Source organism: Watersipora subatra, chromosome 3 (assembly GCF_963576615.1).
Source record: "Watersipora subatra chromosome 3, tzWatSuba1.1, whole genome shotgun sequence".
In the NCBI taxonomy this organism is placed as follows: domain Eukaryota; kingdom Metazoa; phylum Bryozoa; class Gymnolaemata; order Cheilostomatida; family Watersiporidae; genus Watersipora; species Watersipora subatra.
In genome coordinates this window covers 60,014,246-60,034,647 of record NC_088710.1, presented here as the reverse complement: position 1 = coordinate 60,034,647, position 20,402 = coordinate 60,014,246, and the positions used below count along the sequence as shown (strand labels likewise).

Genomic DNA, 20,402 nt, shown 5'->3' with positions numbered 1-20,402 from the left:
CCACTCATGCCTGAGTGATAGCACTGATAGTGTATTGCTACATGCACTCAAATGAAGCCACCACTGGTGGAGAAAAAGCCGTGGAGTCACATAGTGACAGTAAAATGGATTCGGTATACTGTATATTGATTCTTTAGTTCATTCATTTCAAAAACGACTAACTTTTTAAAAAAAGTTACCATTATTAAATGAAAATGTAGAATCTTGAGCGGTTAGTTGAATCCATGAAATAGGAGCGATTACTGTACACTATATTAACCTTTTGGCAGGAAAACGACCAGAATGTCGTTTATCGGTTGCATGGGGAAACGACATTTACGTCTATTTTGGTAGACGTTTATAAAGCTGTCGCGTAGTAGCGTTAAACAAAGGATATGAACACTAGTAAGTTTTAAATATCATCAACAAGATATAATAAGTTTAAGATTTGAGCTATGCATGTTCATAAAATATCGAGTTTATTGAAATTTCGAAAATAAATTACATGAGTTTCGGTTGTTTTTGAGGAGCTAATACCTGGTCAAAGGGTTAATAATAACATTTAGGTAAACATTAATCGATGTATGTAATATCTTTTAGTCTCCTTGAAGGTTTGGTCTAACACTGGACGTCTCTTATATACTAGACTATGCATTTATATTAACACTAACGATTGCGAAGCAGATGATAGAAAATTTGAAGCAAAACAAAATTTAGCAGAAAACAATTGAGAAAAAAGAACAAATGATTATAAAGTAGAAAGAAACTACACTGGGATGTGTATACAAGACAGCGTGACTAACGGGTTGATACAAGTTCCTGCTGACAAAGTCTTGCTGTGTGCACGAGTAGCGGATATAAATACAAGTATTACGATTACTGGAATTTAATGATGTAGTCTGGATAAGCGGAGGCATCATGAAACACGACAAATATAGTTGGATTGTTAGGGTTGTCCACAACTGAATCATACTGCTCAGTTGGTTTGTTTGGTTTGTATGGAGCTGCCCTCATCTGATTACTACCCTGACAATACTCTCCAGTGATGACTCTTGTCTGAATAATGTATTTGTGACCTTGAGTGTTTGGCTTCGAGTAGGTATCCTGAGCTGGGAAAGATGTATTCTTTGCAAAGTAGCTGCCACAGCCCAAAGCAGTTGCTACAAAGACAACAGATTCAGAGCAATAATGCAGCTTTAAACTTTAGTGTGTGTTTCACTGTTTTGAACAGGGCCAATAGATAACAATGTTAAAGGTGCATATTTCTTATTAATACTACACATACAAGCCTGATTACACAGTGATAGTACCATATCATTAGTATTACACAGTGATAGTATCATATCATTAGTATTTCACAGTGATAGTACCATATCATTGGTATTACACAGTGATAGTATCATACATTAATATTACACAGTGATAGTATCATATCATTAGTACTACACAGTGATAGTACCATATGATTGGTATTATACAGTGACAGTATCATACATTTGTATTACACTTGGTTTTCTGTAGGTATGATAAGGTGCGTTCTTATGGATGGCCAGCGTCTTGGCGTAGAGTGTGGTGCCCCCCTTCGTGGGCTGCGCTGTGTCTTCTCCCTAATATTAGGCGTGCAGGCGATCATCTGTAGGGAGTCTCATTCCTGTTCCAGGCAGAACTGTCTCCACATTTCTCTGTCCACCAGATCCACCACGGGGTCGACTTCTCTCAGTCGGTGGGTAGCGTGATGGTGCAGCACCTAGTCTCGAGAAACATGCTGCCAACCACGAGCAAACGAACACAGCATGGTGCTGTATCACATGGAATTAATGCGCCGACGGCTGGTCACAAAAAGGCAGATCTGGCAGTTCCCTCCTTAAGCTTGCTCTTCTACTCGTACCGTGTTTTGTGCTGACAGGTATTTGATAGTCCTGATAATTGACTTACGTGAGGGGTGGCTTCCCGATTGGTGTGTCTCTCTGAGAGGACTGCTTGATCAGTGTGCCTTGACAGGAGGGGGGGTTAAAGACAGTCTCGGTGATGGTGGCTCTATGCATTTTCGTGCAGCGCTTATGGAAACCACTCGGCAGACTTCTTCTACTTATTTGGTTAGAGTTTCATCTATTAGTGCCTCTGCATCATCGTCGTTGTTTTTCAAAGCAATTGGCGCGAGATGGCTCGTGCTGGTTTCATTTGTGGCCTCCTCCCGTCCTCTATCTTCTTTATATGCTACCACAGGTTTACGCAGTGCTCCCGCAACTTTTTCTAAGCTTTTTGTGACCGAAGTCAGTAACTCTTGCAGAGAAGTTTTGCAGGTGATGTCCATGTTTTCTAATAAACTGATAGCATCCGGAGTGAGCGAGTGCTTTAATAAGAAGGCCTTGGTAGCGACTGTAAGAGCCATTTTGTCGTTTATCTTTCCGACATCTGGACCGCTTTGCGGTGATTCTATTGTGTAACACATCCCATCTCCGTACCGATCCGGCCTCCTAATGACTCGGTCCAGCCTAAGGTTATGCTGAACTGGTTCCAATGAGGCTGTTTCAGTCGGAGCCTTTTCGGGTTTAGCCAGAGACGTCACGAGTTTTTCCGGAGCCTTCTTGGGTCAGGGCGGATCATCTGCCGAGCTCAGCTCTTATTATTTTCATTACTCGTCAGGACTTTCCATAGGAGTTGTCATCTGCTCACGGCTTCCTGCGGCTTCCATGAACAGCTTCTCCCAGTCGGTAGGCTGCAGCATTGGCAGGGGTTCTTTCAGAGCTTCCACCGGATTCTTTCCTGGTGAATCTTTCCTTCCGCCTGATCTGGCTCCCTTCATGTTGCCACCTCTTCTTGGCTCCAAGGTGGCCTGGGCTTGTCCTAACCTTTCTGGGCAGGCAGATATGGCTTCAGTCTTGCCTCGCTTTGTATTGATGATTGGCCTTGCCTCTCCATCAGATGTGTGTGGTTGTTCCAGGCCCTGAGGACCTGGTACGGTCCCACCAACTTCGCCTGCAACTTGGGGTTTTCTCTCCAACGCCTGCCCTTGTTCGTGAGCCGTACCCAGTCGCCGGGTGCATATAGCGAAGGTTCCTCCGTTTTCTTGCCGGATTTTCATCTAGCTCTGCCGCACGGCTTCGTCCACTATTTCCAGTCTTTTTTGTACTATCAGTATGAGCTCGTGAGTCGGAAAAAAACTCGGTCAGTGAGAGATGACTTCCCAGCTGGTCTGGCAGCATTGGCTTGCATCCCAGCATCAGCATGTTTGCTGGCTCTCCGGTTGCGGAATAGGGGTGCCTGGGTATGCTCTCATCAGCTGGGGAAGCAGCATGTCCCAATCGTCCTGCCCACGGTCTAGCAATAATGCCCGTAACAAGTCTCCTAGTCTACGGTTATTTCTTTCTGTGATTCTGTTTGCCTGTGGGTGATATGTGAGTCTTCCCCACATTCCAGATTTGGCACATTTCGGCCATCAGTTGACTTTCAAACTGCACATCCTATTGCATGTGGATCGGCTCCAGCAGCCCCAAATAGCAGAATACCTGATCGTCTAGATGGTTTGCTACCGTGGGTGCTGTAGCGTCGGGCAGTGCCAGTGTGTCTTGCTACCGAGTAAAATGGTCTTTGAAGACCAGTACCCATTTGTTTCCTCTCGGAGTGGTAGGGAGGGAGCCGACTAGGTCAACGGTTACCTTTTACCAAGGCCTGCCCCGTACGGCCTCTGCCTTCCTCCGGCTACCCTGGTTCCTCCGCTCTTCGTTCTTCCCACCCAAGAGTGGGACAGGGCGTGTGTTTGCCACATGGCAGTCTCCCGCATGGCAGGTGGACAGACGGCGAACCGTCTGGCATGGTTCTGAGGGGCCCCGTGTGCCTCCAACACACCGTCCTGTTGAATGCGGAGAGAATACTTTCATGCGGTTCTGTACGTCCAGCTGTCTGCTTCCTACTTCCAGGTGTTCGCCTGACACTTTATGATTCTCCTGTATGACACTTTAGAAATTCCTCTGTATGACAGGAGAACTTCTAGTTGGTATTACACAGTGATAGTATTACATCACTAGAAATTCCGTTGTCATACAGCCCACGACCAAAGTGATAACGGAAAAAAATAAAGGGTACTGTTGGTTGTTGAAAAAGTAGTTGTCAGCAGGAATTGACAGAGTATAGTGTAAAAGAGAGTTGTTCGAGATGATATAAAATAAATTTGAGGAAGCATGACTCTAAAAAGGTGCAGCTGACAATTTATTTTGGAGGTAAAGTTGGGTTGAAACCAGATAAATGTTTAATTGGTTAGTTGTTGATATTACAGTTGTATTTGGTAGTGTAATATAAATAGATATATAAAGGTGAAAAAGTTCTATTTTAGAAGTGTAAGTTTACAAACATGTTAGGAATGTTGTGAATAGAAAGCATATGTGGGATGTAAAGTTGTATATAAAGTAATAGAAATGGAATAAGGGTATATGATGTTGAATAATGTTGTAAATAGATTTATATGTAGGCCCTATATAAGTATATGTAAAGTATTTTGTATACGAACTAATAACAAAGAAATCATATAATAATAGAAACATAGAAAAGGAGACATAAAGTGTTTAGAAAAAGATCATATAGAAAATAATAGAAATAGTTTTGTTAAATAAGTGTAGTGTTCTGTTAAAGGTCGCGTAGTCTAGTCTCCTCTCTTCTACGTTGTAGGATTTGGTCATTGATAGCTAATCGAGTCATGCCCTCCCTAGCAAAGTTGTTAACAAGTAAGTCATTAATGTTTCGAGCTCGAGAGAGGGAAGAGTACAGTTCATATTAGAAAAGGTTCGCTTCCTGTTACAACGGTAAAATATAGAGAGTTGGTTTGTGTGAGCCGATGAATAGTAACCTTAAGACCTTGAAATTGGATTTTACTGAAGGTGCGCAAACTTTTCAGTTTTCCTATTAATAGGGAAAAGTATAGTTCAGTAAAATCTAATCTCAAGATTTTAAAGTGACTATTCTAAATATTTTACCATTGTAACAGGATACGAACTTTTTCCAATATGAACTATAGTCTTCCGAGAGAGAGCAACAAACGATATCTCAGCGGTAATTTCGGCCATAGACTAGTGAAATGTGCACATTTTTCTCGTGAAATGCGCACAGCTTTATGGTTGTACTATCTGTCACACAGCTTTATGGGCGTTTTGCTGGCCGGTCTTAGTTTTGATTAAAATGGCTTGTCAGATTTTAATGGCGATTTTAGGCCAAATTAACCTTTCTAGTTATGTATAATCCAATCCGATGGGTATAATGTCGACACTATTCAAAGACTTGGTAACATATTTAAATAGGTTTAATGTGTTTTGTATCATTATTATACTTAAACGACTCCACAAAAAAATGGTTAAATTTTTTGATGTGATTTCGGTACAAGGGTTTGGGTATGGCCGTTGATGGATACTTTTAGGGAGTTCTGTGCATATATGCATTTATCATAAAGCTCCCAAACACTCGCTTCGCTCGTGTTTGGTCGTGGGTTGCCATTGGTTAGTAGTTGCCATCTAGTAGTTGCCATTGGCTAAGTTTCTTTATCCAATGAATTTGTGTAACTTAAGCTAGTTAAAATATATATAATACTGCTTTTCATCAGTTTTTCATTTATATATTTGATTTCTTTGAAATACATGTAACAGTGTGGCTAATACGATGCTTTCTTATCATTATTGACTGTGTTCATTACACATATCACAGCCTAGTCTACCCATACAAAACTCGCAAATCATGTACATACAAAGATGACACAGAGAGGTGCTTTCTTTTTCTGAGATGATGCATCACTCTACTAGCCTCGCTTACCGCTTTTGCTTGACAAGCAACGATCAAACTTCAAACTAGTAATGAGAGAAACTGTATCTTCATCTGTGCCATGCCATAGGGGGCTGTGTTCTACTTGGCCTTCCGTTTTACCTAGTCGCTTAGCCACATCCTTGTGCAATGTTACGTATTGCAGGTAGAGTGTTGGATTTTGAACACGTTTTATCTAGATTAAAATACCAAGTTAACAAAAGCACATACACTAGAATTAGTGGAATTGAACAAACAACTTAAACAGCTGTAAAATGCATAGAGGTGAAGAAAATTTCCAGTCTAACTTCACCACCCTGAGTCACGAAGCAAGATGTTATTTTAAACTTTTTAGGAGTTAGCGAGGGATGGAGAACCCAGTTTTGGAGGTTTTAATAGCACAATAAGTCACCACATAAAAATGGTTGAGAAAAATGAGTTGGTCCAGAAAATGAGTGTTTTCTGCTACATGGTAAACACACACAGAAGAGAATAGCTTTGAACATAAAATAAAATTGTGTAACCATTGTAGACTGAGGAGTCTTCTGCAAACCAGTAAGGCGCCAATAACACAAAAGAGATCTCTTCTTGCAAAAGTTAAGGATCAACCAATAAACACCAATAAAGTAAAAATAATACCAATCAAAATAATAACAGTAATGCCTCTCAATATAATAACAGTAATACCTTTCAATATAATAACAGTAATACCACTCAATATAATAACAGTAATACCTCTCAATATAATAACAGTAATACCTCTTAATATAATAACAGTAATATCTCTCAATATAATAACAGTAATATATTTCAATGGAATAAAAGAAATACCTCTCGATATAATAACAGTGATACTTCTGAATATAATAACAGTAATATCTCTCAACTTAATAACAGTAATAACTCTCAATATAATAACATTAATATCTCTCAATATAATAACAGTAATATCTCTCAATATAATAGCAGTAATATCTCTCAATATAATAATAGTAATACCTCACAATATAATAACAGTAATACTTCTCAATATAATAATAGTAATACCTCTCAATATAATAACAGTTATACCTCTCAATATAAAAATAGTACAACCTCTCAGTATAATAACAGCAATATATCTCAATATAATAACAGGAATACCTCTTAATATAATAACAGTGATACCTCTCAATGTACTAACAGTAATACCTTTCAACTTAATAACAGTAATATATTTTATTGTAATAACAGTAATACGTCTCAATATAATAACATTCATATCTCTCAATATAATAACAGTAATATATCTCAATGTAATAACATTAATATCTCTCTATATAAAAACTGTAATATCTCTCAATATAATAACAGTAATACCTCTCAATATAATAACAGTAATATCTCTCAATATAATAACAGTAATACCTCTCAATATAATAACAGTAATACCTCTCAATATAACAACAGTAATACTTCTCAATATAATAGCAGTAATATTTCTCAATATAATAACAGTGATCCCTCTCAATATAATAACAGTAATACTTCTCAAAATAATAACAGTAATATCTCTCAATATAATAACAGTAATACCTCTCATTATAATAACTGCAATACCTATCAACATAATAACAGTAATACTTCTCAATATAATATCAGTAATACCTCTCAATATAATAACAGTAATACTTCTCAAAATAATAACAGTAATACCTCTCAATGTAATAACAGAAATACCTCTCAATATAATAACAGTAATACCTCTCAATATAATAACATTAATACCTCTCAATATAATAACAGTAATATCTCTCAATATAATAACAGTAATACTTCTCAATTAATAACAGTAATAAGTCTCAATATAATAACAGTAATACCTCTCAATATAATAACAGTAATACCTCTCAATATAATAACATTAATACCTCTCAATATAATAACAGTAATATCTCTCAATATAATAACAGTAATACTTCTCAATTAATAACAGTAATAAGTCTCAATATAATAACAGTAATACCTCTCAATATAATAACAGTAATACCTCTCAATATAATAACAGTAATATATCTCAATATAACAATAGTAATACCTCTCAATATAATATAACAGTAATACCTCTCAATATAATAACTGTAATACCTTTCAATATAATAACAGTAATACCTCTCAATATAATAACAGTAATACCTCTAAATTTACTAACAGCTGTATTTTTCAACAAAAAAAGTATTAGAAAAACAAACCTCTAACACTGCACTACCGCGGTTTCCAAGAGTAGCCATGAAGTTTTTTTCTACTGCCTGGTATTCAGCAGTGCCAGGAACCAGAGTTTGCTCGGTGTATGTATCCAAGGGAGCTACCCAGTGTGATGGCATTTCCAAACCTGCAAGTAGTAACTACATTTTATCTGCAGCCCTTTCACAAAAGTAATAAGCAAACATGTTTTAACAAGGAAACTAGATGTGATGATGGTCACATGTATTTTTATGGTCAGAGGTTCACAAACTCGCAGTCTAAAATACCTTGTGGCTTGCTGAGGTCTTTTCTAGCGATCTTAAATTTTTCAAGGTGAAGAGTGCCTTCCATTTTTCTTAGGTCCAATATTAATTCTCCATTGCTTGTTTGATATTTGATGACACCCTGAGGATTCTTGATATATGTCTCTTCTAATGCCTATATTGTTACATAATATTACTGATCTTGTGAAACTCTGTATTCCTGTAAGACTGCATTAAAATGTGGCCAACAACTACATGAACTCCCTTATGCAGCTGATCTCTACCCACAAAGTATGAGAACAGATGCAACAGACGCCAAAGTGCTTCTAAAGGTTGAAGTACAAATAAAAGCTGGCTATTACCTATAGTCTCAATCAAAGCATGTGTTTGATGTATCATAAACTGTGCTTGTAAGCAAGACATTCACTCACCTTGTTAGTAACATTATCAAAATTGACCCACTCCGTGGATGCATTCTCATACTTCCATTGGATAGCACGCGCTATCAAGATTTCCTCTTTCTTGTCATGTATCTTCTTCTCAATCCTCTTCAATTCTTTAACTATGAAATCACTCATCGTAATTATTTGTCTGTTGAGGCCCACGATCTTTATGTTGCAATGCCGTTTGTCAACTTCAAGTTTCACATTCAACTTCCTCGCTTCTGTCTGTAATCTTTCCAGCTGAAAAAACAGTTTAACTATTAGAAATATAATTCTATTTGCCTTCTAGCACCCAACAACCACTTCTTTACTCTTCTTCTGTTCGTCAAACACTGTCAACCAAAACATCAAAAAAGCATATGTACATATATATATATACATATATATATATATATATATGTGTGTGTGTATATATGTATATGTATATATATATAAAAAAAAATTGTTTCCTCACCCCGGATACCCCGTATGGGTGGTAAATTCTGCTCTAACTCGGGTCTCCTACCAGAGACCTGGGAGTTTGAGCACTCGCCTCAAGATCTTAGCTGTTCCCAATAGCACACTTTTCAGCAACTCACCTGAGTTGATTGTTGTTGGTATTTGGGGAAGCCAAATTTTATGCGCCGGTGTTATTGCGCCCAGTGCCCCAATGACTACTGGGATTACAGTTGTTCTTACATTCCAGCATTATCAATTTCTTCTCCAAGAGGGAGATATTTCTCTACCTTTTCTTTTTCTTTGCTGGCTATATTGTAGTCATTGGGTACTGCTATATTTATTATAGTAGCCCTCTTGTTCTCCTTGTCTACCACCACTATATCTGGTTGGTTTGCTAGGACATGTTTGTCAGTTTGGATGTAGAAGTCCCAGAGGATCTTAGCGCGGTCATTTTCATTGACCTTACCAGGAGCTTCCCACCAGTGTTGTGGTTTATTAAGGCCATACTCATCACATAGACTTCTATACACAATACCTGCGACATGATTATGCCGCTCAGTGTCTGCGTTCCCTGCTAGCTGCCTGCATCCACTGATGATGTGTTGGATGGTCTCAGGTGCATCTTTGCACAGTCTGCATCTAGGATCGTCTCTAGTGTGATAGATTTTCGTTTGGAGTTGCCTTGTTGGGAGCACTTGCTCCTGGGCTGCCATGATTAGCGACTCTGTATTGGCCGTTAGATTTCCTTTGCTCAGCCACATATATGTCTGGTGAAGATCGCCAACCTTAGATATTTGTTGGTGGTAAGCACCATGAAGAGGTTTCATGTGCCAGTCAATTTCCTCATCATGAGGGCATAGGTCCGTTGTAAGAGCAGCCGATTGAAATTCAGCTAGCAACTTATCTGAGATGGCCATGGAGGCTGCATATGCTTTGATGCTTTGCTCCTCCTCTTTCACTGTCTGCTGTACACTTTTGAGTCCCCTACCGCCATCTTTCCTATCAAGAAACAATCTAGTAGTATCAGATTTTGGGTGGAGTGCTCCATGCATGGTCAGCAGTTTACGAGTTGCTATATCCGTTTCTTTGATGGCTTCCTCAGTCCACTTTATTATGCCTGCTGGATATCTTATTACTGGCAGTGCGTAGGTATTTATTGCCATGATTTGGTTCTTGGCATGGAGCTGGCTCCGTAAGACCTGCCGAAGGCGTTTATTGTATTCGGTAATGGCTTTGTGACGTACCTCGGCTTCGTGGTTGATGTTGCTTTGCATAATCCCCAAGTACTTGTACCCTTCTTCTATATCTTTGATGGTACCATTTGGCATTCTTAGGCCATCTGTGAGCATAGAATGGCCTTTCTTAAGAATTAGCCTTCCACATTTCTCAATACCGAAGGTCATTCCGATGTCCTTGCTGTATACCTGAGTGAGGTGTATTAGCGAATCAATGTCCTTTTCTTTGTTAGCGTACAGCTTGATGTCATCCATGTAGAAGAGGTGGTTTTTCTTGGTGCCACTCTTAAACTGGTACCCATATTGAGTCTCCTCCAGCATATTGCTGAAAGGGTTTAGGCATATGCAGAAGAGCAGCGGTGATAAGGAGTCACCTTGATAGATGCCTCGCTTAATTTGTACACTCGCCAGCTTTTTGCCATTAGTCTCCAGTTCCGTCTTCTATTTGGTCATTGACATCTTGATGAATGCCACAAGAGCAGGGTGAACATTGTACATACTGAGGCACTCAAGTATCCAACTATGGGGAATTGAGTCATAGGCCTTTTTGTAGTCAATCCAAGCCATGGCAAGATTGGTTTGCCTTCTCCTGCTGTCTTGACAGACTGTCCGATCCACCAGTAACTGATGTTTAGCTTCTCGGGTGTTGCGCCCAATTCCTTTCTGAGCACTGGTCATATAGTGACTCATGTGGTCTTCCAGTTTGTCTGCAACTATTCCTGAGAGCAGTTTCCAAGTGGTGGGCAAGCACGTTATTGGTCGATAGTTTTTGGGAATCGGCCCCTGCTTTGGATCTTTTATCAGAAGTACAGTTCGTCCTTTGGTCAGCCATTCTGGATGGTCACCTTGTTCTATTAGGCATTCCATCTACTTAGCCATTCTAGTGTGAAGTGATGTCAATTTCTTTAACCAGAAAGCTTGAATCATGTCATGGCCAGGTGCTGCCCAGTTCTTCATACGCTGCACTCTGCACTTGATGTCCTCTTTGCTGATGGTGAGTCCTTGTTGAGCCAAAGTGTGTTGATGGTTCTCTTTAAGCCTCTTCAGCCAATTTGCAGTGGTGTTATGAGTAGTCTCTTTCTCCCGGATGTCCTTCCAGAACTTTGAAGTGCTAGATCGGGGAGGCTCAGACATTGGCCTCTGCAGTTCACCTTTGAACTGGGAATACACTCCAGATGGATTATTGATGAACAGTTTGTTCATTCTCTTGTTATCCCGCTCTTTGGTGTACCGCTTCAGTCGTGCCGAGAGTGCTACTAGCTGCTGTTTGGCAGATTCTAGAGCTTCTATTGTGGCTTCCCTTTTTGGACGCTCCAAACTGTGATTAGATCTCTCACTGAGCCTACTAACTTTCTTGCGCAAGTCCTTGATCTTATTTTGTAGCCTCAGCTGCCAGGATGGAATGGCTTGAAGCCTTGTTGGCATTGGCTTAATATCCATCTCCTCCAAGATGACGGTTGCTGTACTGTAGATTAAGGCATTAGTCTCACTGATTGATCCAGTTGAGATCGACTCCAATGCCATGTTAATGTCTTCTAACAGCTTCTTAGGTATGACCTTGCTAACTCTTTGTAGTGGTACCCTGCTTCCATAATCATTAGCAGCTGACATCTTGTTGATGATATTTTCCGCAAGCTCTCTCACCCTTGGGTCAAGGTCCAAGTGCATGTCTTCTTCAACCGGTGAGTCAACACATGATCGTGTATGCGTGACAGTGGGTGTTGATATGCACTCCTCGTTGGTTGAAGTTACTTGGGTGAACTGTTCCTTAATTTCATCTACCTCAAGTTCCGATATGAGGTGCCGCTTGATTATGTTACTCCTCTGAGCTACAAGTTGCTTAGCGGTTAGTGGCAATTCAGGGTGCATGTTTATCCACAGTTGACGCATCCTTCCCATATAGCCCCACTTTTGAGGTTCACTCATAAAGTAGCACTGCATGAGGTCCGTGTTATCAGTCCGAGTCCATTTCATCCGTTTTGAACCAGTAGCCCATTTTTCACTGCCTTGTCCTGGTTCAGCTACAGGCAGCGCGGACCTGGTTTGACCGGGCGACGTCCGAGCAGGCATGGCTTTGGTTATTGCACTCATCATAGAGGTTGTAGACGTTATACAAGCAAGAGTCTTGTCCAAGGACCACCAGAAAAGTGCAGTTGTTGGGGTTTGAACCGAAGACCTAATGATCACGGTCCCGATACCAACTGCGCTATCTGTCCTGTATGTATATATATATATATATACATATATATATATATATATATATATATATATACTAATAAATTATTTAAAAGCAATACTTATCTTTTTTCTCAGCTACTGTCAGTTTCATGATATTCTCATTCGTCATTTACGAATGAAAATATCATGAATATATATATATCATATATATATATAACTAGTATGTATACTAGTTATATATACTAGTAATATTTGGTCGTGGGACTAGTTTGTATATACTAGTATATATATAGACTAGTATGTATATACTAGTCTATATATAGACTAGTATGCATATACTGGTCTTTAGTACATACTAGTCGAGCGTTCAAGTTATCAGAGCATACATATAGTAGATAGTAGAAACATATACAAACTACATGTATATATAAATCCAAAGTATAGGTTGTTTGTTGCAAGTTAAAGGGTATTTGATGTAGAGTTTCAAAGTATTTATCAGAAAGTATAGATATTATCTAACACTTGAGATTGTGTTGTTTTAGGTGATGTAGCAGCCAGAACTTTTTCAGATTAAAATTGGCAAAACTTAATCGCGGTTAAAACGCTCAGAAGAAAAGACATTTATTTCTTCGGAGTGTTTCACTCGAAATCTATTTTGCCAATTTTCATCTTGAAACGTCTTGGCGGTCACATCACCTAAAACTGTAAACAAATCTCAGCCAAGTAGAAAAATATATATAATTTCTGATAATTTTTAAAACTTGACATTTAAGTAAACATTTACGAACAATGCAAAAAGCATGCTTTACATCTGATCACTTGTTTCATTTAAAAAACTTATCGATTGTAGTCTGCGACAAGGTATTTTGTTGACAAAGATCTACAGTGTAACTGATTGTAGAAATAGATTTTAAACAAATATTATAGTCCTTGCACTTTCTCGTATGTATAAAATGTCTAAAGAACATCTAAAGCATTGTTTGCATCAGCCATGGTAGGTGGATCAGGTTCAACAATCTCAGCCTCATCTTCTCTATCTGAATTATCCAGAGTACCACGGGATGTCATGTACTGCACAATCTCTGCATCACTCAAATGCTCAGCAACATTAATGCCTGCAGCAACTTGAATTTAAGGAAAAGTAACACTATTTTTAAAACATTTGTTAGGCACCCTTGACAGTCATAAATTTAGCCCTTTATCGGGTCGAGTTCATGATAATGTAACATCATAGGCTCATCAAGATTACCTACTTGATTTCACATTTGATGTAGGATCTATGGTGGGTAGTACCAGATTTAGATTTCTCACGGTGTCACCTTCTTCATTATCATCAGCAGTTGAATTCACATCTGTTTGATCAAGGTTGGTATGACCAAGCTCGTGGTGAAAACAGTAGGCAATCGTTTTTTTCGTGACACGTTTCCATGCTCCGTGCATCCAGCGTATTGCTTGTAAAACATTGATAGTTGCATCTGGCTTCTTTCCATGAGTGTCAATGTAATCAATGATGAATTGCAAAACTTGCTGATGATAGTAAGATTTAAAAGTTTGAATGATTCCTTGGTCCATAGGTTGCAGCACATTTGTGGTATTGGGTGGTGTAAATAGAAGCCTGATTGATATAAGCCCATTCATAGTTGGGTGCGCTGGACATTTGTCAATGATGAGAAGCACTTTTCCGTTTTTTCTGGTTATCCGACGATCAAAATCTCTTACCCATGTTTGAAAGATGTCACTCACCATCCAAGCCTTCTCATTGTGGTAATACTGACATGGAAGGTTAGTAACATTTTTAAAACAGTGGGGTTTTCTGAACTTTCCTGTTACAATAGGAACTTTCTTCTCGGTGCCCGACATATTAGCACAAAGTGCCATAGTCAGTTTTTCTTTTGACAACTTCCCTCAACTACACTTCTCCCCTTTAAAGTGCAAGGTTTAGTCGACCCTGAGCATGTAAAACAACCCGGTTTCGTCCATATTAAATATGTCATCATAAGTGGACGTTTAAAGTTATGGATTCAGCACCTCTTCCTTCCACTTTTCCACCTCTCCAGCATTAACTGCAGCTGGCTCTCCAACAACTCTCTGACTGCCAATAGAATGCCTTTTATTCCACCTGTTGATCTAACCACGAGAAACAGTAGTATCCTTTCTTAAATCCTGTAGAAATTCGTTAGCCTTTTCTAACAAAATTGGCCTATTGATAGGTACGCCTTCACTACGCACTTGTCTAAACCAAGTCAATAATACATCATCCAAATCATCGTGCGATGTTGAATGATCTCTTAGCCATGAGGAACTTTGGTCACATAACGATCTTATTCTTTATTTTTGTTTAATCCATGTTGACGCTGAACTTTTTGGAAGATTTTCTCTTTTTGATAATGCTGATAGCTTTTGTCCTGCTTCGATTTCCTCAATTACTTCAAGCTTGTCTTAAGGTTTCCACGCTTTTCCTTGCTTGCGTGAGGCCATCGCAAAGCGTATGTCTGCTGTGGCGGACGCCAGGCACGAACCTATTTGTGACATCTAATCCTTATGTATCCGCATATAATCACTGTTACATGTATTTTGCATGCTGCGTCTATCTTTAAATTTTTATCGCTAATACTTTCTAACATTTATAGCTTGGCCGTAAGTAAGCGAACGTTCTAGCGGCCCTATTAATCATTTTTATATGATTTCTTATTCGATTCCATTATACGGTACGGGGGAAAATACATGTACACTACACGCGTATAGAAAGCGCTCTCGTTAGGAAAGCAAAGTAGTCACAGCTCCGCGACTAATGGAAACTCCTTCGGAAAAAATTGAATGAAAACCATGTTTATACCTCCGGCAAAAAACTGTTCGAGTTAATGATGTTAAGTACGAGTTATCTAAAGCAATTTATCATTGCGTGAGAAAGAACCAAACAAATCCATTCGAGTTAACCATGTGTTCAAGCTGTCCGAGGGCGAGTTATCCGAGTTTTACTGTATATATAACGAGTATATATATATACTAGTTTTAACCCTATAGAACCCAACCATAGAACAGATGATAGGAAAAATACCTCCATCAGTTTCCTGTGCAAGGAGAACAACTAAAAATTCCATTGGATCTTTTTTTTTAAATAGGACTTTTTAGGGTAGTTTCAACATGTTGCACATACGCAACATTGGGCGGCAGATGACATCAGACACGTAACACTGCACACGAAACAATTTTTTCCAACAGACATTCACAACAATTTTAAAGATAACCTATTATTTATGCAATGAGACTTACACCATTATCATACAAAAGAATTAGTAAGTAGTATCCAAGACCAGCATTGGAAGATATGAGCTATATTTTGTGTGCAAAATCTCGATAAAGTCATCACTATATGTGATACTCTGTGAAACAGTTATGGCCTTCCGTGAAGCAAAGCTGAACATCACATTTCACACAAATTGTTGTTGTGAAAACTGACAAATGTCTTCGCCTATGGTTGCCTCGACTACTACTACTAGCCATAGTAACTGTTGTTCTGTATACCATGAATAAAAAACTGAGCGCAACAATAGGCTCTACAATCATTGTATCAGCTCAAGCTACAAGTAGCATGAGTAGCCTATGAGAAATACTATAATAAACCGCACCACTAGAGATACAGTAGTAGAAAATGATAGGTATATTATTATAATTATAGTATCCTGTTGGTTGGTAGGCCTGGTATAGTTGGTTGGGCCGTAGTAAGGTAGGCCTACATTGTAGTTTGTAAATAGCAATAAGGCCACCAGTATTACAGCTGAAGATCATAATTAGCCGCAATTTCTATGAGGCCAATTAGTAATGACAATAACTAACAATTACATGACCAAACTAGTTATTCAAAAAACACAATAACCAATGAAAAGTATCAACAGTGCCCAGTGTAGCATATATGCTACACATCTCAATTGATACTTAAAAAGTTACCGTGTTTGGATATTACCCACTTCCCAACACATCAAAATGAATCTGAAATATAAGATTTTCATAAAATAGTAAATGTATAAGCAAACTTGCCTTCTTTTATGTAGAAATAAGAACAGAGAAATAGCCAAGATACTAGTTGAACATTTTTGGGGCAGCCATTACAGGAAATGGAAGTCACATGACCAAACTAGTCACATGATAGCAAATCTGCCATTTCATGTAGCAAATATGCAACATTGGGTATTGGTCATGACTTTCAAAACTATGATTTTTCTGAATTATAGTAACTATGACCAGTCAATGTACATGTAGAATTTTCACTAAGAGGGGTTATACAGGGATATACTTGAAGTCAGTCTTGAGACCACACAACGTAACCATAAAGCAAGTTTAAAAAGAGCAGCAAAAACACAACTGAGCTTGGTAAGCCCCTTTGCAACTTTAAAAATAACAGCGTAAACTTCAAAACAAAGTGAAACATCCTAAAGCATGCAAGTTCTTACAACAACAGATCTGAGAAATGCAATCTTCGCTTAGCAGAAATGTTCCTTATTATTGGCAGGCAAAAAGCATCTACACTCAAAAAACGATCAGAAATTACATCTACTTGTCGCACCCCAAAAAATTATCTTCTCTTATTTTAGAGCTAACCCATCAGCAAAAGGCAGTACCACCAGCCAACCAAGCAGAACACTAGCTAATCAAAAGAAGAGAAGGAATACCAGCCACCATCTTGAATTTTAGTAGCAGCCTGATGATTGACAGGGAGAGGTCATGAAACTGTCAGTAGCTGCAGAAATAAGTAAAACTATTTTCCATAACTAGTACTAATTGCTCCAAGTTCTTGCAAAACTCTTTTATTTTAGTATTACTTTACTGTATTATTCGTAATATAGTAAAACCCTAGTTGTAATTATATATACATACAGTGTATATATAACTATATGTATGTTAAAGTGCATCGAAGTACATGCATGACACTTTTTATGTTCATGCCAATTAACCATATACACAAAACCTTACCTGAGGTTCAGAGAGTTTGCTAATATTGTCACGATCTTCCATATATGTGGGCTTATCACGCCACATGATGGTAGATAGGGCATTCCTTAGCCTCACATTGATATCCTCCGTGCATGACTCTATATAAGCATTGGTATTACCATAGATGTCTAAAATTAGCTCACTTTTCACGCTTGACTGAGCATCCATATGATGCAATACCCTCCGACCTTTAGGCTGCTGATATAGGTCTTGTTGTGCTGGGTAGTCACTGCTCGAGACTATAGAAGACAATGACGATAAGATAAGGATATAATGTATAATGGAGCTGTATGTATAAACTAGTGATATGGAGGAGGTATCAGAGTATTAAAAAATATATAATGGAGTGATGCAGACCGTATCATATGATATAGAGATTATAATATAATGACAAAGTGTTATAATAGGGCTACAAAGGCTAAAAGACAGTGATATAGGGATTATAATATAATGATACAATGTAATAATAGTGCTAAAATGATATAAAGGAGTAATACAGATATTTTAATGTAACGATGCAGCGTTATAATTGTGCTACAAATGATATAAAGGAGTAATACAGAGATTATAATATAATGATACAGTGTTATGATAGTGCTACAAATGATATAAAAGAGTGATACAAAGATTATAATATAATGATGCAGTGTTATGATAGTGCTATAAATGTTATAAAGGAGTGATACAAAGATTATAGTATAATGATCCAGTGTTATGATAGTGCTACAAATGATAGAAAGGAGTAATACAGATATTATAATATAATGATCCAGTGTTATAATAGTGCTACAAATGATATAAAAGAGTAATACAGAGATTATAATATAATGATACAGTGTTATGGTAGTGCTATAAATGATATAAAGGAGTGATACAGAGATTTTAATGTAACGATGCAGTGTTATAATAGTGATACAAATGATATAAAGGAGTGAAACAAAGATTTTAATATACTGATACAGTGTAATAATAGTGCTAAAAATGATATAAAGGAGTGATACAAAGATTATAATATAATGATACAGTGTTATAATAGTGCTACAAATGATATAAAGGAGTGATACAGAGATTATGATATAATGATACAGTGTTATAATAGTGCTACAAATGATATAAAGGAGTGATACAGAGATTATAATATAATGATACAGTGTTATAATAGTGCTACAAATGATATAAAGGAGTGATACAGAGATTATAATATACTGGTTCAGTTTTATAATAGTGCTACAAATTGTATAAAGGAGTAATACAGAGATTTTAATGTAACGATGCAGTGTTATAATAGTGATACAAATGATATAAAAGACTGATACAGAGATTATAATATAATGATGCAGTGTTATGATAGTGCTACAAATGATATAAAAGAGTGATACAGAGATTATAATATAATGATGCAGTGTTATGATAGTGCTATAAATGTTATAAAGGAGTGATACAGAGATTATAATATAATGATCCAGTGTTATAATAGTGCTACAAATGATATAAAAGAGTAATACAGAGATTATAATATAATGATACAGTGTTATGGTAGTGCTATAAATGATATAAAGGAGTGATACAGAGATTTTAATGTAACGATGCAGTGTTATAATAGTGATACAAATGATATAAAGGAGTGAAACAAAGATTTTAATATACTGATACAGTGTAATAATAGTGCTAAAAATGATATAAAGGAGTGATACAAAGATTATAATATAATGATACAGTGTTATAATAGTGCTACAAATGATATAAAAGAGTGATACAGAGATTTTAATATACTGATACAGTGTTATGGTAGTGCTATAAATGATATAAGGGAGTGATACAGAGATTTTAATGTAACGATGCAGTGTTATAATAGTGATACAAATGATATAAAGGAGTGAAACAAAGATTTTAATATACTGATACAGTGTAATAATAGTGCTAAAAATGATATAAAGGAGTGATACAAAGATTATAATATAATGATACAGTGTTATAATAGTGCTACAAATGATATAAAAGAGTGATACAGAGATTTTAATATACTGATACAGTGTAATAATAGTGCTACAAATGATATAAAGGAATGATACAGAGATTATAAGATAATGATACAGTGTTATAATGGTGCTACAAATGATATAAAGGAGTGATACAGAGATTATAATATAATGATACAGTGTTATGATAGTGCTATAAATGACATAAAGGAGTGATACAGAGATTATAATATAACGATAGAGTGTTATGATTGTGCTACGAATGATATAAAGGAGTGATACAGAGATTATAATATAACGATATAGTGTTATGATAGTGTTACAAATGACATAAAGGAGTGATACAGAGATTATAATATAATGATACAGTGTTATGATAGCGCTATGAATGACATAAAGGAGTGATACAGAGATTATAATATAACGATAGAGTGTTATGATTGTGCTACGAATGATATAAAGGAGTGATACAGAGATTATAATATAACGATACAGTGTTATGATAGTGCTACAAATGACATAAAAGAGTGATACAAAGATTATAGTATAATGATCCAGTGTTATGATAGTGCTACAAATGATAGAAAGGAGTAATACAGAGATTATAATATAATGATCCAGTGTTATAATAGTGCTACAAATGATATAAAAGAGTAATACAGAGATTATAATATAATGATACAGTGTTATGGTAGTGCTATAAATGATATAAAGGAGTGATACAGAGATTTTAATGTAACGATGCAGTGTTATAATAGTGATACAAATGATATAAAGGAGTGAAACAAAGATTTTAATATACTGATACAGTGTAATAATAGTGCTAAAAATGATATAAAGGAGTGATACAAAGATTATAATATAACGATAGAGTGTTATGATTGTGCT

The 20,402-nt window shown here is 37.1% G+C and overlaps 1 protein-coding gene across 1 annotated transcript; it reads right to left on the bottom strand.

Annotated features, from left to right (window-relative positions):
• Window positions 1-121: 121 nt before the first annotated feature.
• On the bottom strand, window positions 122-17,704 carry LOC137392129 (protein mono-ADP-ribosyltransferase PARP14-like). The gene is made up of 7 exons (XM_068078757.1): window positions 17,515-17,704; window positions 8,681-8,932; window positions 8,274-8,424; window positions 7,995-8,134; window positions 5,776-5,959; window positions 517-1,139; window positions 122-242 (listed from the first exon to the last, which is right to left on the bottom strand). The coding sequence occupies exons 1-6, from the start codon at window positions 17,701-17,703 to the stop codon at window positions 856-858; spliced, it is 1,200 nt and encodes a 399-aa protein (XP_067934858.1). The 5' UTR covers window position 17,704; the 3' UTR covers window positions 122-242; window positions 517-855.
• Window positions 17,705-20,402: the final 2,698 nt, after the last annotated feature.